The 20,349-nt window shown below is 40.5% G+C and overlaps 3 protein-coding genes across 3 annotated transcripts; all 3 read right to left on the bottom strand.

Annotated features, from left to right (window-relative positions):
* Positions 1-229: 229 nt before the first annotated feature.
* LOC117792499 lies at positions 230-12,112 on the bottom strand. Its single transcript, XM_034632668.1, has 9 exons — positions 11,838-12,112; positions 9,394-10,508; positions 7,249-8,575; positions 6,072-6,601; positions 4,713-5,183; positions 4,109-4,457; positions 3,932-4,048; positions 1,633-2,734; positions 230-1,567 (listed from the first exon to the last, which is right to left on the bottom strand). The coding sequence occupies exons 2-9, from the start codon at positions 10,388-10,390 to the stop codon at positions 890-892; spliced, it is 5,571 nt and encodes a 1,856-aa protein (XP_034488559.1). The 5' UTR covers positions 10,391-10,508; positions 11,838-12,112; the 3' UTR covers positions 230-889.
* Positions 12,113-12,763: 651 nt separating this feature from the next.
* Positions 12,764-13,624, bottom strand: LOC117792325 (acylphosphatase-2). Its single transcript, XM_034632403.1, has 5 exons — positions 13,457-13,624; positions 13,379-13,395; positions 13,197-13,306; positions 13,011-13,120; positions 12,764-12,886 (listed from the first exon to the last, which is right to left on the bottom strand). The coding sequence occupies exons 1-5, from the start codon at positions 13,509-13,511 to the stop codon at positions 12,882-12,884; spliced, it is 297 nt and encodes a 98-aa protein (XP_034488294.1). The 5' UTR covers positions 13,512-13,624; the 3' UTR covers positions 12,764-12,881.
* Positions 13,625-13,900: 276 nt separating this feature from the next.
* LOC117792429 (nuclear factor NF-kappa-B p110 subunit) lies at positions 13,901-18,995 on the bottom strand. The gene is made up of 4 exons (XM_034632580.1): positions 17,542-18,995; positions 15,479-17,472; positions 14,282-15,069; positions 13,901-14,214 (listed from the first exon to the last, which is right to left on the bottom strand). Exons 1-4 carry the CDS (start codon positions 18,421-18,423, stop codon positions 14,090-14,092), a joined length of 3,789 nt encoding a protein of 1,262 aa, XP_034488471.1. The 5' UTR covers positions 18,424-18,995; the 3' UTR covers positions 13,901-14,089.
* Between the last annotated feature and the right edge of the window lie 1,354 nt (positions 18,996-20,349).

Genomic DNA, 20,349 nt, shown 5'->3' with positions numbered 1-20,349 from the left:
GTATTATTTTTTTGATTTCTTTTTTTTTTTTTGTTTTTGATATTAAAGATTATAGTTTAATTATTAATAAATTGGGGAAATTACATTCAAAAAACGGCGTAAATGTACAGCTGTTGTTGTTGTTGTTTGTAGGTGCGCAAATACATATCGAAATCAACATTAACATATTTAATATCCTTTGATCTCTGTAATAACTATCATTATATTATATAATAATAATATATTTATATATTTAAAACATTGCGCACTTTTGACTTGTAGCCCAAGTGAGTTTTTGTTTATTTGTTGTTGTTTTCCTTCTTGAAACTTATGTGTTTGTGTGTGTGTTAAACTATGTTATTAATATTATCATTATCATTAGCTTTATCCATTAGTTTCATACATACATAACTTCTCTTATTATCTCCTAATTTTGTATTTACATTGAATATTTTCACGAGTTTTTCTTTCTTTTTGTTTTATGTGTTTATTTGTGGATGTGGGTGTGTGTGTGTTGCTTGTTGTGTTCTTCTTCTTATCTTCTCTGTTCTCTTTTATAACTAAATAACTTAGAAATTGCTTACAAAATATGTTTGCAATGTTATATGCGTTCCCGAGTTCAGTTTTGAATTGAATTATGGAACTCGTTGCGGCGTTTTAATAAAAACAAAAAATATCGTTTAAAACAAGTTAAAATTTGTGTTGGCATTTGAAGCGAATTCTTTAAAAATGTTGACGAATTATTTTAAAAAAAAAGTATTGATATTCATTTTACAACGTTCTTAATAACTTTGGATTAGTTAACTGGTTTCACTTTGCTGCTCGCTATTCTCCACTCGCCAATTATGTTTATTATCGCTGCTTTCCACTCGCTACTCGTATTTTGCTCTCTTTCTCTCTCTCTCTCCGCCTAAACTCTCCTGCGCATGCGTTCATTGCGAACGGCAACACTGCGCTTCCATTCCGGATCATTGGGATCGTCGTCCATGAACGGATCATCGGCCAGCTCCTCCTCGTCGAGTCCCTCCTGTTCGCCCAAATACGCATCGATGCTGGCATTGTACAGATTCGCATCATCGCCAATGCCAGATGGCAATTGATCATCTTCCGGCGGTGCCAGATAATGATAATCATCATCCTCCTCAAGCAGCAGTTCCTCCTCTTCCTCCTCCTCATCGTCCTCGTCGTCGTCATCATCCTCTGGCCCATAGACAATGCCATTGTCATAAACATGCTTGCCACCATTTAATTGTGCTGTTGCACGTTGTGCATTCTTGCCACCATTTAGACGCTGTGTCATTAACATCGTTGTCGTTGTCTGTGCCAACTTGCTGGCATTTGTGGCCTTGGCTTTGCTGCTGCGTCGACTGCTCGAGTTGGTTGCTGTTGTTGCTGTTGTGTTGCCATCGCCACCATTGGAGGATACCGATTTACTTTTTGTGCGCTTGGTATTGACAGTTACCGGGAGCGATAATCTCGGCGCCTTTGGCTCGATGTTCATCTCGGCCAACAAACGTTGATAGACGTCTTTGGAGAGCGGAAACTGCAGCGGCTCAAACGGTGGTGGATCCAAAGGAAGTTGAGGCAACTACAAAAATAATAATAAAATGTTAATTACGATGCAAAGATGGATTCCCAGCCATTGCCACTCACCTCTCTAGTGTCTGGTGTTGCACTGCGTCGATCTTGATCCTTCAATTTGCTGGAAGTGGTACGACGACGCTCTTGACGTTTTCCTTTTGTTGTTGTCATTGTCGTTGCCAATTCACCTTCAGCATTGACTCCATCAAGCGGATTCTGCAGCATCGTTTGTGCCAAGGGTGAGGGAATGCTCTCGTTGTCCATACCGGTCGGTCCAGCTAGCTGTGGAGCTGCCGGCGACGCAGGATCTGGCGTATTGGCGCCACTCGACTCTGCTCGACTGTCGGCACGTCGATTGGCGCGGGAACGTGTGCTCCAGGGGAATCTTAAGTATGTCTCGAAGCGACGTCGCTCCTCGATGAGCGCACGCTGATGACGCACAATGTACGCCTCATCCGAAATGTCCTCCACTTCCTCCTCCTCATCAGCATCGACTGCAACTTCGGCTGCTGTCGGTATTGATTTTGGTGACGTTGATGGCTTTGTTTTCTCCTTTAGCTGCAACTTTGGTCGCTTCTTGGGCGGCTCAACTTCGTCAGTTAATGGTTTTGCATCTTGGCTAGCAGCAGTTGGTGTGGGAGTGGAAATGGTAGCGGGAGTAGAAGTAATAGCTGCAGCGGAAGCAGGCGTAAGAGATTTCACAGAGATTTTATTATTGTTCCTTTGGATTTTGCCATTGACTGTTGTCGGCTGACTCAGTTGCTCCTCTTCTGAAGCCTCTGCCTGCTGTGCATTTCCATTAGCCAATCCATTACTGAGTGATTGATCCGATTGCTTAACAATCTCTGGCAGTGACTTCTTTTTGCTCAACTGCTTTAAGCCATTAACTTTGCTCACAGTCTCCTGCTTATCCTTTAATGTTGTTGCTGCGGGTGAAGTTGTTGTTGCTGTTAAGCCATTTACTTTTCCTACAGCCTCCTGCTTCTCTTTCGATGTTGTTGCTGCGGGTGTTGAGGTTGCTGTTACTTCATCGGCTGGCATTGTTGCCGTCACGGCTTCCCGGCTTAAAGGCGACTCCGTTTCCGCTTCGGCTTGGTTAGCACAGCCATTGCTCAGCTTTTCATCCGTCGAATGTTGTTGCTTATTCTTATTATCACTGTCCACAATGCGCCACCTGCAAGGAGAGAACACACAGAGAAATTAGTTAATGAAACTTTAGCAATAACTTTTAAATAAATATCAAAAAAATAAAAATTAAGTTGAACCAATTGGTTCAAATTTTTTCAATACACCAATTGGTTGAATAAATTTATTTTTTTGATATTAATTTAAAAGTTATTAAATAACCCTTATTTGTGACATTTCAAAAAATTTATCTAAAAAAAAACACTTTTTTAAAATTTATATTGAAAAAATCAAGAATAAGTGGTATTTTAAAACTTTAATATAGCAATTGTTATTAAATTATTATTTTGCACTTTTTAAATTGAAATAAAAAATAAGTGTTATTTCGTAACTTTTAAATAAAAGTTTGGAAATAATTGTTAAATTGCAATTTTTATTTTTAAAACTTATAACTGTTACGGTCCTTGATTTTTAGCCCTTCCAAAAATTACTTTTATAAAGAAAAATTCAGGCTGTCCAGTGACACTCTCACGATAACAATTACGTTAATGACCGCCACCTGATTTTTATATTCAATATTTTGTATATTATTGTATGATTTTTTGGTGTATTTAATCATATATTTTTTTTCGATAAATTTTAAAAACTGAAATCAACCATAACAAACGAAGTATTAATCCTACATTTGTATAATTAAGTGAGATGATGAATCATAATAAACGGGTTTGTTTTAACTGGGATTATAAATTAGTTTTCCCCATTTAAAAGGACGAAGGGTGGCGTAAGAATTGTAAACTTTATCTGCAGTCTCCAGATCTTAGTTTCTGATTATCCTCTTATGCAATGAGCACTACATAGTATGGGTATACTTAGAAAAATTATCTAGTTAATTATTATTGTAAAAATTATATCTTAAATTGAGATATTCCTAATTTTGACTTTCAAATTTTGTTTTACTAATTACAAGGCATGACATAAAGGCAAATTGTGCATCGGGACATATCTTTATAGTGGTATAATAATATAATAACAAAATATAATATTTACATGTGTTTTAGATTTGTGTTTATAATTTTCCCTCGTAATTTTGGTTTCTTTATCTATATAACTTATATCAATATACCTATTTAAATATTGCAAACCATATTCGATTTGCATTATTTAGTAAAAGATATCATTTTATTCTTTTTAATGGTTTTAAGAGGCAGTGGCTTCACGAATTTTCAGAAATTCAGTTGTTACTTACTTAGGCGTTGGTATCTCCTTGTAGGGCAAGATCTCCACACGCGTCTGTGCTGCCATGCTGTAGGGTATCACGATGTTATCAATGTCATAGATGAGTCGACTACGTCTTTCTGCAGTGCTGTCAGACAGTATAAGGATTAAGAATTAGCTTCAAATATAGATAACTCAATTAACTCACCGTTCATTACGATGCCCGTGAGTTTCGGCGGAATTGCGGCGACTTTGTGACTGTTCCCATTGGGAATCAGCTGGAAATCGAGTGGTGCTATCAGCCCCACTTGCTGGTTGACTGTTGTTGTGGTTGTTGTTAGTGTTATGTGCTGAATGTTGTTGTTGTTGTTGCTTTGAGGCAGATTTACGTGGCTTTTTAGCGCCATTGCCATTGCCTCTGGAGATCAGTGAGGGATTATTTTGCTGGTTGTTGTTGTTGCGTTGTTGTTGTTGTTGTTGGGGATCAGACAACGGCGAGTTTAAACTTCCGTTCCCACTCGTCTTGACCGACTGACGTTGCCTTTTGACTGCCACTGCTGCATTCCACAAGAAGTTTGACCCAAGTTGAAGAAACGTAAAACAAATTTGCAAAATCAAAACAAAATGTTTGTTTCGTTGTTGGTGTTGTGCGAATTGTGTGTGTGTAAATGTGTGTGTGTTTGTGCATGTTGAACGGAAAAGAAATTTGCGAAAGGAAAAAAAGAAAAGAGAAAAGAAGAAAGATGCAAAATTGTTGTTGTTTTATGTTAATAAACAATTATCGAATTTGTCAAATGTTTACAATAATTTACTGTTGGCCACAAGTGGCGTTGTAGTAGGCGTAGAAGAAGAAGAAGTAGTTGCAGTACCAGTACCGTTTCCGCTATCCAATCCACCACCTCCAGTGCCACTTTGTATTGCTGTTGCTGTTGCAGTTGTTGGGGCTGTTGTTGTTGTTGTTGATTCTTTGTTGTTGTTATTATTGTTAATGTTGTTGTTGTTATTATTATTATTATTGTTGTTTATATTACTGCTGCTTCGATTGCTATTACTATTGTTGTTGTTATTGCGCTCCTTGCGTCGCACATAACGACGCTTGACTGTCTCGCCAGGACGACGACCGGCACCACCAGCACCACCACCACCGCCACCGCTCAATGCAATCGCCTCGCGTTCCGCCTTCCAAACACCCTTGACAATCGCCTTGGCCTGGCTACGCATCACCCGATACTGCCAATCCGGCTGTCGACTAATTGCCTCCAGGTGCAACGATTGACAGACATCTGAAAAACGAGATTTTAGTTTTTAACATTTAAATACAAATATTTGTAATAAAAAGATCGAAATATCGATTACTGTATCCGTATTTACGTTGTTTCTTTTTTTTCGATAAATTGTTATGTATCAATCGATGTTCATAACAAATTTTCATCTTTGGAATTCGCTAGACTTGGGATTATTAATTTGTTCGTCTTTTACTTTTATTTTTCAACATTTGAAAATTTGTATGAAACATCAATTAATTCATGAAAAAGTAAGTGGGAAAGGCTAAAGTCGAGATTCCGACCATAGGATACCCGTTACTTATTTCAATATATGTATATAAAAGTACTTTAAAGAATTTACTGGTATTACTTTGAAAACATTAATTCGCAATAACTGCTGTTCTACTTGTCCGATCATGATGCGATTCAGTAGAATAATAGATAATAATAATATATAACAGTAATAACGATTTGCGGGGGCGTGGCTTCAATTTGAAACAAACTTGATATGCGTGGGGTATATAGAAATCTGTGTGCCAAATTTGGTTACTCTACCTCTTATAGTCTCTGAGATCCTTGTGTTCATACAGTCGAATCTGCGTGTAAAATTTTGGTATCACTATCTTTTATAGTCTTTGAGATGCACGTGCTCACACGGACGGACAGACGGACAGACAGACGGACATGGCTATATCGACTCGGCTGTTGATGCTGATCAAGAATATATATACTTCATAGGGTCGGAGATGCCTCCTTCTCCCTGTTATATACATTCCAACGAACACAATATACCCTTTTACTTATTTTTTTAAGTAAGGGGATAATGAGCTTAATTGACTGGATATTTTTAATTGGCGATTCTAAGAATATGTTTCCAAAGATCCCTAGATTTGAGTGTACACTTACCATCGGTAAAGCTCAGCACCGGATGATAGCTGGCATCGAGCAGCGCAACACGATTCTGTGGCATCAACGTTTCCGGCAGTTCTCGCGGGGCCGTCGGATCCGGGCGTCCAGTGCAAAGCGTACATGGCACCTGCGGCCATTGGCAACCGCATTTAATGTTGCTCGGCCGTGCCGCCTTCTTTGATATTGTGTGCATGTTGATTGTCTGGAAGAGTTTACGCTTACGAAACTCGGACAGCACTAAGGGACGAGTGCGACTGCAAAGCCAATCCGCTGGCGGCTGCTGTTCCATCTCAGCTCCAGGCGGCAGCTCAACTGACGGCGGTTGTGTTTGTGTCTCCTTGTAGCCGTTTTTAGGCGCTGTTGTTGATTCCAACATTACATCACCCTTGGTGCGACATAAATCATTGTACACATCGTTGTGCTGGCGTATCTTCATGTCCAGATCGGCCACCTGGGCGCACAGCCAGGACCAGCGTAGCGCTATAGCGGCACGATCTCTCGAATAACGCCAAACGGCTCGACGCGTTCTAAAAATAAAGCATATTTAATAAAGCAACAGTTTTATACAAAAGCCAGAAGAGTTTTCAAAGCATAAACCTATTCAGTAATTTAATATTTGCTGTTCGTTTTTTCATTAATTTAGTATAAATCCAAATTCTTCTTTTAATTACTTGAATAATTACTTTTGTAATCGTACTTGTTATAAAATTCCATTAAAAAAAATTATAAAATAAATATATGTTAAATATAAGAAATCATACATATATCGACTTTGTAGTTATTCTTTCAGAATTTAACTAGATTTAATGGTCGATGAATCGACGAAACTCAGTAATTTTTGAGCCGTGAACTAAGTCGGTCATTTTATTCAGTAATTCAAGTTGTATTCAAACAACATGTTATATGAATATATAATTTGATCTTGTTATGTTTCACATGAAACGAAACCTAACTTTAACGAGTCCTCAAACTTGCATATAAATAATATACATAAATAAAGCCAAGAATTATGATCTTCTATAAATCGATGTCAAATATTTGTTTATATAAGATGAATTATTTAAAATCCAATTTATAACTTGATTTACAGTTTGCATATACATTACTAGATCACAGAGAGAATAGAATGACATTTGAAGCATTATTTTTTAGTGATTTGTCATTTAGAACTTACATTGACAAGGACAACTGCTGGGAATTATTGTAGTTGACCATCTCATCGGCAGATTCGCCGCCAGAGCTCGACTCTGTGGCATCCGAGTCGATGGCATTTTGTACCTCACGCATTTCCGTATGCAAGAGACCCGCCACATGAGTTAACTCGCTGGTCACATAGTTGTCATAATTGGGCACGATTTCATCGGCACGTGGCATTACAATTGAATCTGTATTGTTGCTGCCGGCAATGGCATCCATGTTCTGCAGTTTGCGGGAACGTTTGCCCGGCTGGGCAGCATTGCTGTACCACGATGAGGAAGATGCCAGCGATGCGGAGCCGCCGCCAATTGTATGACAGATTTGTTGCTTACGCGCTGCCGTCTCAATGTGACGGATGACATTGCTCATTTGGGTGGCGGGCAGTGGTTGTTTGGTTTGCTCCTCCCAGAAACTGTTGCCCGGCCGTCCGGAGACAATCGATAGCACTGTGTCCTCCTGTTCGGTTAGCTTTGCACTTCGTACCGGTGCCCCTGGCGATGCCTTATTGGAATACCTTGCCGACCACTCCAATATGCCGGCCACCTCATCGCTGGCATGGCGACACATCTGACGCACCTGAAACTTTCGCATGCGCCGCAGCAGAAAATCAATCTTGCGAACCAGAACATTCTGTTGCTGCTCCAATTCGGCATGACATTCCTGCCAGGGACGTGGCTTGGGTGCAACAATGTTGATGTTACTGCTACTGCAACTTGCCTTGGGTGATGACTCCTCCACGTCGAGATTGTGGGCAACGAGGCTGCTACTGCTCATGCTGATGCTGCCTCCTTCTGGCGCTGTTGTACTTGCTCCAGCTACACCAGATGCTGCAGCTGTCTCCTCCTCATTGTTGAGGAAACAGACTTCGTTGAAAAAATTAAAATCACAGATATCCGGATTCACATGAGTGCCATCGAGATTTTTGAGCGCTTTCAGCACTTCCTCAATATCCTGATCCTCCAGCACGGCACCAGCAGCGCCATCCTTAAGGAAATTAATCGAACTGGCGGTGCTCTGTGGCGTTAGTACCGCTCCTGGCTGTCGGATAGCCAAGTGCTGTGGTGAGGCAAGTATATCCTGCTGCTGCTGCTGCTGTAATTGCTCCTGCTCCGGCAGCTGCTGTGACTGCTCCTGTTGAGGCTGTTCCTGCTCCGGCTGCGGCAGTGACTGTGCCTGCTCCGGCTGCGGCAACTGCTGCACGCAGCGTGTCGTCGGCAACTCAACGCTGGCCTCCAGCGTTGCAGCGCTAATATCCACAATCGGCGGCAGTGCGACGGGACTTCCATCGAGTTGACTCAGGCGTTCTGTGTAACAGAAAATACATTACGATTAGGACACTCTCTTTTAAATTTCAGCAATCTTAAAGACTATTTAGCAATTAAGAGCAGATTTATAAATAAATGTATGTAAAAAGAAAAACCATTTCCTACTATCAGGTCCTTAAATATCCCATATGTAAAACATTATGACTTGACCAAAGTCAGAGCTTTAAAATAGCTTCTATATATTGGTTTTATTTTCTATTTGCCGGGAAGACTTCGTAGCATCCAAAATTTAAAGTAAATTTAATATACAGCTCGAATTGTTGTCACGTTTATATTGAACCATTGACTATTATGCTGTTTTTTGTTGTAGATGCTCTTGGAAGTGCTAACGATTAAGCCTAAATACCAAATAAGGAGTCTCTGTCTGTCGGCTATTAACGCGAATCAAGTATATATACATAGAATATATTGTAGGACAGGTGACAAAGCTATCCTACTCTTTTTATCCTATTTTAAAATTACATTTAAATATATTCATATTCAACATACACTAATAGAATAAAATTAACATAAATCTGTTAACAGCTCAATGTAAAGTTCATTTTAACATTTGCCTAAATACGAAAAATAAAATAAAATAATAAATATCTCCGGCTTCAGTTTCGATTGGTCTTTGAATAAATGAAAACATGTCAGAAAAAAACTAGACTAATTTTCCAAAAATAAAACAAACAATATAAGCGATTTTACGTGGAATGGACCGTGTTGGTTCATAGCAAATCCTGAGACTCAAAGTGCTGAGCAACTTGATCCATGCGGACCGCGAAGATTAAAGAATTTACAGTTAAGCAGCTTACCCTCAATATTGTCTAGAATTTTGGCAGCATCTTCTTCGACTGGCACCGATGTCCGTTCTAAGCTGCTGATGTCATTGCCAGGGAATCCCTCCTGCTGCTGCTGTTGCTCCAACAACTGTGGTGACTCCGATGTGACTGTAGCTGCTGCTGTTTTTGACAATGGTGGTGGTGGTGGTAATGATGCTGTTGCTGGTAGGGATTGAGGTAATGCTGCTCCTGCTGCGCTGCTCGTCGACGACTGGGAGTAAGCTTCAGACATGGACATGGGCTCAGTCAGCTGGGCTGGATCAGCTGTCGCTGTAGCTGCAGCTGGTTGCTCCTTGCTTAGGCTCACCTCGGGCAGTGTTTTACGTAGGCAAATTTCTGCTGTGATTGCCTCCTCAAAGTCGTTTGTCAGATTCGCCAGCAGCTCAGCCGTTGAATTATCCTTGCAGTTGTTGTTGTGCTCGTCGACGGCGTTGACAGCGGCAGCAGCGTCGGCAGCGGCGTCTGACGTTGCGGCTGTCGCGTCGCTGCTGCTGCTGTTGCTGGTGGAAGCTGCGTTGCCGTCGGTGCTTGTATGTGTTGCAGCGGCGCTTAGGCCCATTTGATCATTACCTGGTTTAACTTCGCTGCCACTGCCACTACTACAACTACTATTGTTGTTCTTGTTGTTGTGTGTGTTGTTGTTGTTGCTGGATTTACGCTTATTCGCCGTCACGGGCACAACAGGCGAACCAATCCGCTGTGCTGCGTCCTTGGAGCGTGTCACTCGCGTCGTCGTCGTCGCAGCAACTCCAGCTGTTGTTGTTATTGTTGTTATTGTTGCTACTCCTGTTGCTGCAACAGTTGCTGTTGTTGGCTTTTTGGCCGTATCGTTGCCGCCGCTGCCGCCGCCGCCACTGACATTGGGTGACTCCAGTTTGCGGACAGACTTTCGTGTCCCTGTGGCGGGGGAGGCGTTGCTTGTTAATTTCTCCTTGGGACTCAGTGGCTCCGCTGTTAGCGCTGGTGCCATACTTATTGGACGCTACTGCCAGACCAGCTGCATTACAATTTGGCCACTGTAACCGTTGCAATTACTTCACTTGATTCCTTTATATGTATGGCTATATCGCGTTCAAGGGGGGTGGTCGCTTCAAAGAGAGACGAAGAGAAACAATTATTCAAAAGTCAAATTTGATAATTTATTTCGAAAAACTGACACGGAACAGATGCACACTTTGTTTTTGTGCTTTAACTCTCTCACACGCAGACACACATATGTATACACACACGCAATACACACACGCACATGCAAAACTCGTCACGTTTTATTCAGCCGCCTGCTTTGCTTTAAATTCCAAAAAGCTTTTTTGAGAACATTAACGAGAGAAGCCAGTTTTATCACAAATGCAGTGTTTTTGCATATTGTGACTTACCGATTACAATAAATTACACCAACACTAACAATAATAATAATTAACAAAAGCCGCTGCTCATATTTTCAATGGCCGATTTTTACTTCTATTCGGTGTACATCGCCTATAGGAAGTCTTCTTTCCGGCACCGCGTGCGTATGTGTGCCGCTCACACATACACTTACACACACACACACACACGAAACAATCACACAGACAACGCGCCTATGCGTGCCGAATGTGAGAGCAGAGGAGAGCACAGAGAGCGCGCGCTATTGCTATTGCTCATTCACAATGATGCGCAATAAAAAAAACTATAGAATACTGCGGCCGCAGTCGTCGCACAGACCGTTTAACAAATGCAAATGGGAAAGAAGAAAAATCTACTGACGAAATCGTAAGCTGCGCGGTTGAAAATCTAAATTATTTCATTATGCATCTGTAACAGATTATGCGAATCACGTAATAAATAGATGTTTTGCGGGAAATTGCTTTGTGTGGTGTCTTGTTTTCCATGTTTTTATGTAATTTGGTTTATTGAATTTTTCATCGTTGGCAATTAAGTGCCTCGCGCCTTTACAATATATGCGCGCACACACAAACAAATAAAACGCACATACACACGCACAAAAAATATATACATATATATATATTCGTACATATGGATACAGGCCCATGCATGAGGTTATTGAATGTCTGTATGTATGTGTGTTATGTACATACATACATACATACGTATGCCTAGCACTATTCTCAGTTATTTACACAATAATTTCAGTATATTCTGCTCACACCACATAATAGGCACCTACTGAAACGCCTTAAAATTACTAAGTATATTAAACAGTTTCGCTTTTATCGCAAATCACAATGTGTATATACACACATACATCTGTATTTTTCATTTCAACGAGAAAAAAAAGTAGTAGAAAACGTTTTCAGCGCGAAAGTAACCAAACTGTGCACTACACACACACATACATACACACCGACATGCAGAAGCAGAAGCACGCAAGAATTTGTAATTGCTTAAAAACTTATTGCTATTTATTTATTAATACGCACAATTTCATACGCTTACACAATGCACGCAATTATTAAATCTGACGATTTTCACTATAGCGGCGTGGGTCGCGCTTGGTATATTTGTCGTTCTTATTTCACGAAATTTTTTCCTCATTTATATTTTTTTCATTTGCTGCCTGCTACGCTTTTGGCAAAACGACGTGTATTCGGAGCTGTACTCGTTTCTGTGCTGCCAGATCAAAGTACGCATGTTGTTCATATGGTTGTCACGCTCGCACATATGGTTCTACATAGGTAATTCCGCATCAGTGTTGCAATGCGTGTAAGTGAGATGTCGTTACAAATGGTTACTTTAAATCGTTACTTTTACACAAATGGCAACACCTAGCCGTGAATACACGTTACTACTTAAAATACATCCCTGCATTAGTTCCGGATCAAAATGTGCTAACAGCGCGCAATTTATTTTATTTATTTTTTTTAGTTTTTTAGCAATAATTTGCAAAACATTTTTAATTCGAAATTAGATCAAATAAATGTGAATTCTTTATTAATTCTGCGAGTTTGTTATGCCTTGGGGGAAGAAGTTTTATAATTTAGTTTAATTAAATTTAGGGGGAACAAAAGCTGTTTCTGGCTGGAAAGCATATAAATTTGTTTTGTAGCCACTTTTGTCAAATTTATAAATTGTAATTTTCATCAAATTTATTAATTTTTATTGAGTTTTTTGCGTTATTAATTTTGCAATTTTTATCAGAGATGTCAAATTTTTTGATCAGTGATGATGACTTTTGAGCTGAAATGAGACGGCAGAAGCGCCACATACTTGGCAGCACTTGTGTGTGGCTGCCACCCTGCAAAATTTTCTGATCTGGTTTGATTTTTTGTACTTAAGGTACATAAGTACGCTCTAAATAATTTTCCGCACATAGCCTGTTTGTTTTTTATTTATACCCTATCTCGACTGGTGATGGTGATCAGTATTTTATTTGCATATTTAGGTTTGATATATCTGAAATCTTTTAATCTCCTCTTGTAATCTTCACTATAAACAAACTGCAAGCGTTCTGGATTTACAGTAACTTATTCTGAAATAAAGCAAAGGGTTTTTAACTTGATTACAGGATTCTGAATTAAATTGTTCGCAATTACATACGCACATATGCGTATGTATACTTAATTATTAGTTCTTGGAAATCGTATGAGACTAACTTCTTATGGTGAAGCCATTGAAAGAATAGTTGGCAATCTCCTTCGTTGGTGAAAATTCGACTCTTTCAATCCTACTGGCGGGACTACCTTTGGTCTTCAGCCATTCTTTCCTGCAATCAGTCAATCATTATGACAGTCAGGAGACAAATATAAATCTACTTAGTATTTGAAGCACAACTTGCATACATTTCATTTAGCGGAGCGAGAGGTGCCTCCAATTCACCCTTAACCGTGTTCGCTGCGGTATTCATACACCAACCGCGCACTCCCAAGTTATTGGCCTGCTTCTCAGTGTACTATAATATATGTTTGTATACTTTCTTTATTGGTCCATCCCATTGGTCCCAGTGAATGAATGCTACACTTACCTTGCGGAAGAAGACACCTGAAAAATTGACAAGAAATGATAAATTTGCAATGTGGCTTGCGATCGGTTCAATTATTACCTTGAACCCGTCCAAAGACTTCAAAGCTGCATCCATATATTGCGTATGCCGACATTTTATCTCCACAAAATTGAAATGATGGTGCGAGCACAGTTAATAATATATTTATTTTGAGAACTTAATCTGATTTATATGAAAACACCATAACGACCGACTACGAACAGAGTTGCCAGCGTGTTTGACTCTACTTTTTCGTTTATCAGTGGCAAAGGCAGTAATTTTCTGATATGAATTTCTTGGTTTTTTCAGCAACAAAAATTTTTTATCTGCCAGGTGAAAGCGCTTTAAAGTCCATCAACTTTAAAATTTCAGCATTCCAAATAATACAACTTGTAAACGATTGGGCAGCTCGCAATCGTCTCAGCTGACTGAACTTTGCGATATGGCAGCACTGGCCAAGTTTCCTTCAAAAAGCTGGCAATTATAAAAGATAAACAGTTTAAATTGAGTTTTTTGTATTGATTTTCGTTTATTTATTTGTAACTATTTATGGGATCGTCAAGGTTAGCGGATTATTGCTTAATCTATTTTACTAATGGTTAGTTTAAATAACAAAATACTATGGACCGCTGTGTTGGGCAGCAGAAATCATGTGTAAATTCTGTAAAAATTCATGGCAAAGTTAAAACGGATTTAATCAGATCGAGCGACGGCTTGATTCTTAGCCGCTTGGATGGTGTTACGCATGAGCATGGCCACTGTCATGGGACCAACGCCACCGGGCACTGGAGAAATGTGTCCAGCCACCTGACAAACCTCTGCAAAGAAAAAGAAAAGCAATATGATGAGAACAATGTTGTGAATTGACGTTGATTGCAGATTTACCATCGAAGTCGACGTCACCGACTAGACGGAAGTTTCCGGTCTTCTCATCCTTGATCCTGTTGATGCCCACATCAATAACGCAAGCGCCTGGCTTTACCATATCTTTGGTAATCAATCCCGGCTTGCCAACGGCCACGACAATAATGTCAGCCTGTTTACAGAACTTGGTCAGCTCCTTTTGCGGTGTATAGCGATGACAGATGGTTACGGTGGCGTCCAGCGCTTTGGTTGCATTCTTGCCATCGGAACTCAATAGAATGGCAATGGGCAGACTCACATTCTTGGAGCGTCCAACGACAACGGCGTTCTTACCAAATGTTTCAATATTATAGCTCTCCAGCATTGCCTTAATGCCCTGCGGAGTGGCGGGTATAAGGCAATCCATATCGAGGGCAAGACGTCCCATATTGATCTCATGGAATCCGTCAACATCCTTTTCCACACATACGGCATTACAGATGTCGCGCTCATTCATATGATCTGGTACTGGCAATTGCACCAGAACTCCATTCACATTCGGATTATTGTTCTGCTCCTGGATTATCTGCAGCAACTCCTCCTGGGTGGTCGATGCAGGCAACACCTTAGTGTCACTGGTGATGCCAATCTCCTTGCAGGCATTCATCTTATGCTCCACATATGTCTTGCTAGCCGGATCCTCGCCCACAATGATGGCTGTCAAGTGGGGAGCACGATTGCCAGCGGCCACATAATGTTCCAGCTCCTTGCGCAATTCGCAGCGTAAGTCCTTGGCAAGGCCACTGCCATCGATGATTTGAGCCATGTTGCTGTAATGCATTTATTTTATAATTGTTAAAAAAAAGATTATTTTAATTTACAATATAATAAAAATAAATTACATAAATTTGCATTCTGTATGTATCATAGATTCGTTATGAAATTGATAAACTCGACGCTGCAGGGGAAGAACCTGAGCAAATCACTAGGTAATTCCCCCTCCAATCAGCTTTCGCGGTGATTCACCCATTTGTCGCCCATGTAATTCCCCTCTATTCGCACATACTCACATTTGCATACTTATTGAGTGATTCCCCTTTCTCAGAGAGATGCAATGTAAAATTTATTGATCATCATAATATAGTAAATATGCATGTAAATTGTAGTTTAGTCATAAATGTAATATACATAAAATATATTTTTGTATTTTTTTTTTCCGTTTTCAACATAAATTGAACTTAATCCTGACATTTGAGCAGACCCATTTCTTGGAGTGCTAACGCAAACGATTTGTACTCGGCTATACTAGACTTATGATGTATATAGTTGAGCATACCCTCCGAGTTGGACCAGAGGAATACGAGTTGATTCATTGCTGACTTTTCAGCAAGTTCCTGCCATTTGGGACACTTTGAATTGCGGCTGCTTGGCTCATTAAGCAGTGCTACCAATTTGTCAAATTCTGTTTTATTATTGAGCAGCAGTTCCAATTGACTATTGGCAGCTGTACACGTTTCCTCAATATTGCCATCGTTGGATATCTCAATGTCGTCCTCGGATTTGAAATCCATATCAGCCTCTTCCGTTTTAATCTCAATGGTTGGCGCTTCTGGATTGCTCTCTTCGTCGTCTTCGGCTGACGAGGAGTCCATCTCCTCCTTGACATTAAGCGGTATCCAGGTCATGGCCAAGTCACCCTTATCCGAATACACCTCCTCCAGCAATCGCTTGCATCGATCATTGGCCTTGTCCCGAGCCAAGTCCAATGGTGTAAGGCCTGCTGCATTCTTGGCCACCAGAATATCCGTCAAATCCTGTGCATCCAGTATTAAGACAAGCAGCTCGACATTCTGCTCCAACACGGCCATATGGAGAGCATTGTTGCCATCTTTCGTGTTGGATACATTGATGGAGCTGCGATCGTGATTGATTAGCTTCTTGGCCACGTCATAACGATTCTGTCTGATTGCCATATGAAGCGGCGTCAGACCGTCATCATTCTTCAGTGTTAGATCTAATTTGACGGCCGGTCCACCATTCAGAAAGCTCTCAATGCAATTGATGTGCTCATCCTTGACAGCCAAATGCAAAGCGGTGTTGCCCAAGTGATTCTGTTGATTGGGATTACAGCCCAACGCCAGCAGTGGGCGGATGTAGTGGGCGCGGTTCTGCTGGCAGGCCACATGCAATCCGCTATCGCCTTCCACATTTGGCACACTATTGGCCAGTTCCTGCAGCTTGAAGTAGTTAATCACTTGGAAAGTCTTAATGGCCAGCTTCAGATTATCTTTCCGTTGACTTATGACTTCGTGGAGAAGCGTATCATTGGTCTCATTCTTTAGTGCATGATCTGTGAACAGATCCTTGACCTTTTTGCGTGAGGCTTCAAACAATTCGGGATCATCGCTAGACCGTCTTAACGCATCGAAGGTCTTGAAGATTTCACCCAAATAGCTGCTGGTCCGATTGTGTCCAGTGGCCAGGTTGAAGCTGGAACTGGAAGAGTCGGTCTGCATATGACCATCCTCTTCAAGCATGCCAATCATCGGTGTGCATAGTTTCTCCAGCTCTGACGAGTTAATTTCCAAAATCTTGCGACACGCTTCTGGCAACAATTGATCCACATGAATTTCACGTCCAAATTCCTGACTGATGGTCTGATCATGAAACGATAAGTTGGGCAAGCCCTGTTGCGGCACTGTCTTTGGCAACTCAAAGGAGTTGTGTCCACTTCCCGCACTGCTACTGCTGCTGCTGGTGAGTGTGGAGCAGGTGCGTCGTCGTTTCCGTGATACAATCGCATCCCGCGGCTTGTAGCGGAATGGCAACGATGGAAATGAACGCTCATCGTCGGACGGACGTATTAGCTCAATGGATACGGGAACCTCCTTCTCAACATCCTTATCCTTGTAGGCGGGCGTTTGGCACACAATCGCATACTGATGATGTACATCCGATTCACGGAATTTGGCATATGCCTCCCACACCGTCTCTCCATCTTCGTTCTCCTCAAAGAAACGCACTTTGATATTCTTCTTGCTGACCTTCTCCACAAGCAGGATGAGCTCATCGTTGCCCATAACACTGCCAGTGGGTTTACTCAGCCGCACAATACGCAATTCGCCGGTTTGGGCCGATTTGCGATTGTTTATTGCATTGCTGAACACCGGTGCCGCAATTGGTGTCCATGTGGCGTTATCCTCAATCTTGAAAGCCTCAAAACACAGGCGTACCTAAAACATATATGTTAAACAAACAATGATTACGAGTCCATGCAGTTCCAAGAGTTCAACACTACAAACCTGATTTAGATTCATATCCTTGGCCTCACGTTCCGTCTCCTGATGCAGCTCCTGGATTTGCTTTGTCGACAATTCGCGTCGTCCCATCTGGAATACCAAACGATCCTGTTTCTTCTTGAGCAGCTCATCGAATATATATTTCTTGGCCGTGTGTATAATGCCCATGTTGATGAACTGTGCCACATAACCGCGATCCTGTGACACGTGCAAATCGTGTGGATCACATACATCCCGCTCCTCCTTGCGCACCACCAACTGATGTGAATGTGGACTGTCCAGATTGGTTTGGAATAAACTGCAGCGTATGATCGCCGGTCCCTTGTAATTGCGCAATATCACCTCGGGAAATGTTTTTGGCGTCCGCTTTGAATTGATGCCATTGAGCGAACCATGTGTTCCATGCATTTCCGATTTGTAGCGAAAGCGAAATTTCTCCACAGGTTGTTCGGCAATGTGCAAAACTGCTGTATATTCATTTTTAATGCCAGCATTTGGTTCGGCTGGTGCAAATCCAACAGTTTGTGGACTTGGTGTTGCATAGAAATGATCCATTGGCATATACATGATGTTGCCAAAGGTTGCGTTGCCGTTTATTAAATTATTATTGCTGCCATCAATTTCCATGCAAAGGTTGCCATTTGTTAGCAGCTGATTTTGGGAGTATGGTGAGTTCTGCATTTGATGTAGTGGTGATGGTGAGTTCGACATTGCGGGTAAGTTGAGATTTGCAAATTCATTTTGTAACGCTGTCGTTTCTGGTGAATGCGCGGGCGACTGTGACATCGATGTTGGTGAATTGGCGCTGCTATAACCGCTCGTGCTGGAGCAATCATTAACGTAGGCAACGTTCTTGCCTCGATCCAAATCAAAATATTGACTCATTCCAAAGCTCTTGTAAAACTCGACGTGAGCGTGTGTATTTCCCCAACTCAATTGATTACTCGTTGTAGTTATTATTTATTTTGAATCACTGTTGTTTCAACAATTCACGCGAGACTCGATAACCGTTCCGTTGCTCGTACAAAGCGACAATGAGAAGATCGTGTGCAGCTCGTATCGAACTGAACTCGTGTCGTTCGTTATAGGTACTTCCCCGATGTTGGACGACTGGAAATTATACATACATATATATTTAAATACATGTGTATTTATCAGCTCGCTGCGCAGCAATGTCGCTCTGTGACTCACGGGTTATTCTGATCGTAGTGTGATTTTATTTATTTCTGTCTCTCTTATTTATGCAGCAGCAGGCCGACTGCGTCGTTCGCAGAATTCTCAGTGTGAACAAATTGTTTATACAAAACAGCACAAAAACAAATAAAACTTTATATATGTACGTATGTATGCATGTATTACAGAAAGTTATCTACTTGTGTTTACATATTATATACACAAATTGCATACGTAATTAGCAAGTGAGCGCGGCTCGTAGAACTTTTATTCTCCACTGCGCGTATTAAAATGAGCGAACGAATACAAGTAATTACCTTTTAAAGCACACATCAGTTCTCTCACGACTGATAACAGGTTTAAGCTCTCTGCTTAAAGCTTTCAAGGCAGTCGCGCAAAACCCGATTTCTTATCGACATGTACACCTAACACACGATAAATAATGAAGTTGCTTAGCTTGCCAGCCTTTTTAATATTTGTCTGACTGTGGCAACGCTCAACCCGCATCAGCTGTTTTTACCTTTCTCACGTGTTCATACGTATATATTTTGCACTTGGTAGAAAATGGAAATGTTTTTTTTTTGTTTTGTTTTGAGTTTGCAATGAAATACAAACAAAATAATTAATTTGATATATGTATGCAGACGTCCTTCATATTATTGAGCACATGTGTATACGCACAAAATATATTAAAACTTAATGTAAACTTACGCATAAACTTTGACTAAATTGTTTTGTTTAATATTTAATTTCTCGGAAACTGTACGTAGCTGCAATATGAGTGGCAAACATTGCTTGCTGCGGATTCGCGCCGGTGCAACAACAAAAGTGTTGACAATACGATTCCACATTTATGTTTTGCACAGCAATAAAGAAAGCTTCCGAACTTGAATAATATTTTCACCAACTGATTGCTAAAATCACGATAAATATTGCATATTTCATTCACAATATATATATGTATATGTTTATAAACATGTACATATGAACACGATAAATTTCTTAAAGAAAATTGACACTATTATTGTACTAGTTATTGTATAAAGAAGCAGAGAGAGTCAAGTTAACTGAATGACAGACATACATCAAGTTTATAAGACAGTTAATACCTGATTTAATCAAGATCTGTTTGAAAACTTTTAATGCCAATTAAAGTGTCTCTTTTTAAATATATGGTGCTGTAATATGCAAATCAACTAAATTTTAAATAAATTTCAAAGCAAAAAGTGCTTACAATTTAAATCAACATAACATATTTTACTCGATTTCATTTGATCCGACCTAAACTGTCGCATAAACTTGGTTTGAATGACACACCCACACGTCGGTTATATCCACAAACACAATCACACACACACAAGCACGCAAAAGTTAAGTACGCTTAGAATCTATTTATAAATCAGAGTCCAAAAACTTAAAAACGGAAACATTAAAGTGTGCTTTTGTTATTTAACACGAGGCTTGACTGTCGACCCCTTTCGCTGACGCCAAGCCTCTCTTGTGGTGGGTGCGAGGGAGAGGGTGACAGGTGAACGTTATCAATTGAAACGTTTGTTTATTTTGATTAACAATTATCGTAGCCGCAGCACATGCAAAACTTATTTACGTATATTCGTCTGGCGAGATTCTGACTTGTTT

The sequence above is a fragment of the Drosophila innubila genome (genome assembly GCF_004354385.1).
Source record: "Drosophila innubila isolate TH190305 chromosome 3R unlocalized genomic scaffold, UK_Dinn_1.0 2_E_3R, whole genome shotgun sequence".
In the NCBI taxonomy this organism is placed as follows: Eukaryota; Metazoa; Arthropoda; class Insecta; order Diptera; family Drosophilidae; genus Drosophila; species Drosophila innubila.
Note: the sequence above shows the minus strand (reverse complement) of the source record. Positions and strands in the feature narration are given on the sequence as shown.

Bases quoted from the DNA above. Each gene is read 5' to 3' on its own strand.
- LOC117792499 (XM_034632668.1), bottom strand. From the start codon at position 10,390: ATGGCACCAGCGCTAACAGCGGAGCCACTGAGTCCCAAGGAGAAATTA. The intron at 8,576-9,393 runs GTAAGCTGCTTA...TCTGTTACACAG, and splicing joins AATTCTAGACAATATTGAGG to AACGCCTGAGTCAACTCGAT. The intron at 6,602-7,248 runs GTAAGTTCTAAA...CTTTATTTTTAG, and splicing joins CAGCAGTTGTCCTTGTCAAT to AACGCGTCGAGCCGTTTGGC.
- LOC117792325 (XM_034632403.1), bottom strand. From the start codon at position 13,511: ATGTCGGCATACGCAATATATGGATGCAGCTTTGAAGTCTTTGGACGG. The intron at 13,121-13,196 runs GTATGCAAGTTG...GACTGATTGCAG, and splicing joins CTCGCTCCGCTAAATGAAAT to GAAAGAATGGCTGAAGACCA.
- LOC117792429 (XM_034632580.1), bottom strand. From the start codon at position 18,423: ATGAGTCAATATTTTGATTTGGATCGAGGCAAGAACGTTGCCTACGTT. The intron at 15,070-15,478 runs AGTTCAATTTAT...AATGCATTACAG, and splicing joins CTGCTCAAATGTCAGGATTA to CAACATGGCTCAAATCATCG. The intron at 14,215-14,281 runs GTAAATCTGCAA...TTTTCTTTGCAG, and splicing joins CGGTGACGTCGACTTCGATG to AGGTTTGTCAGGTGGCTGGA.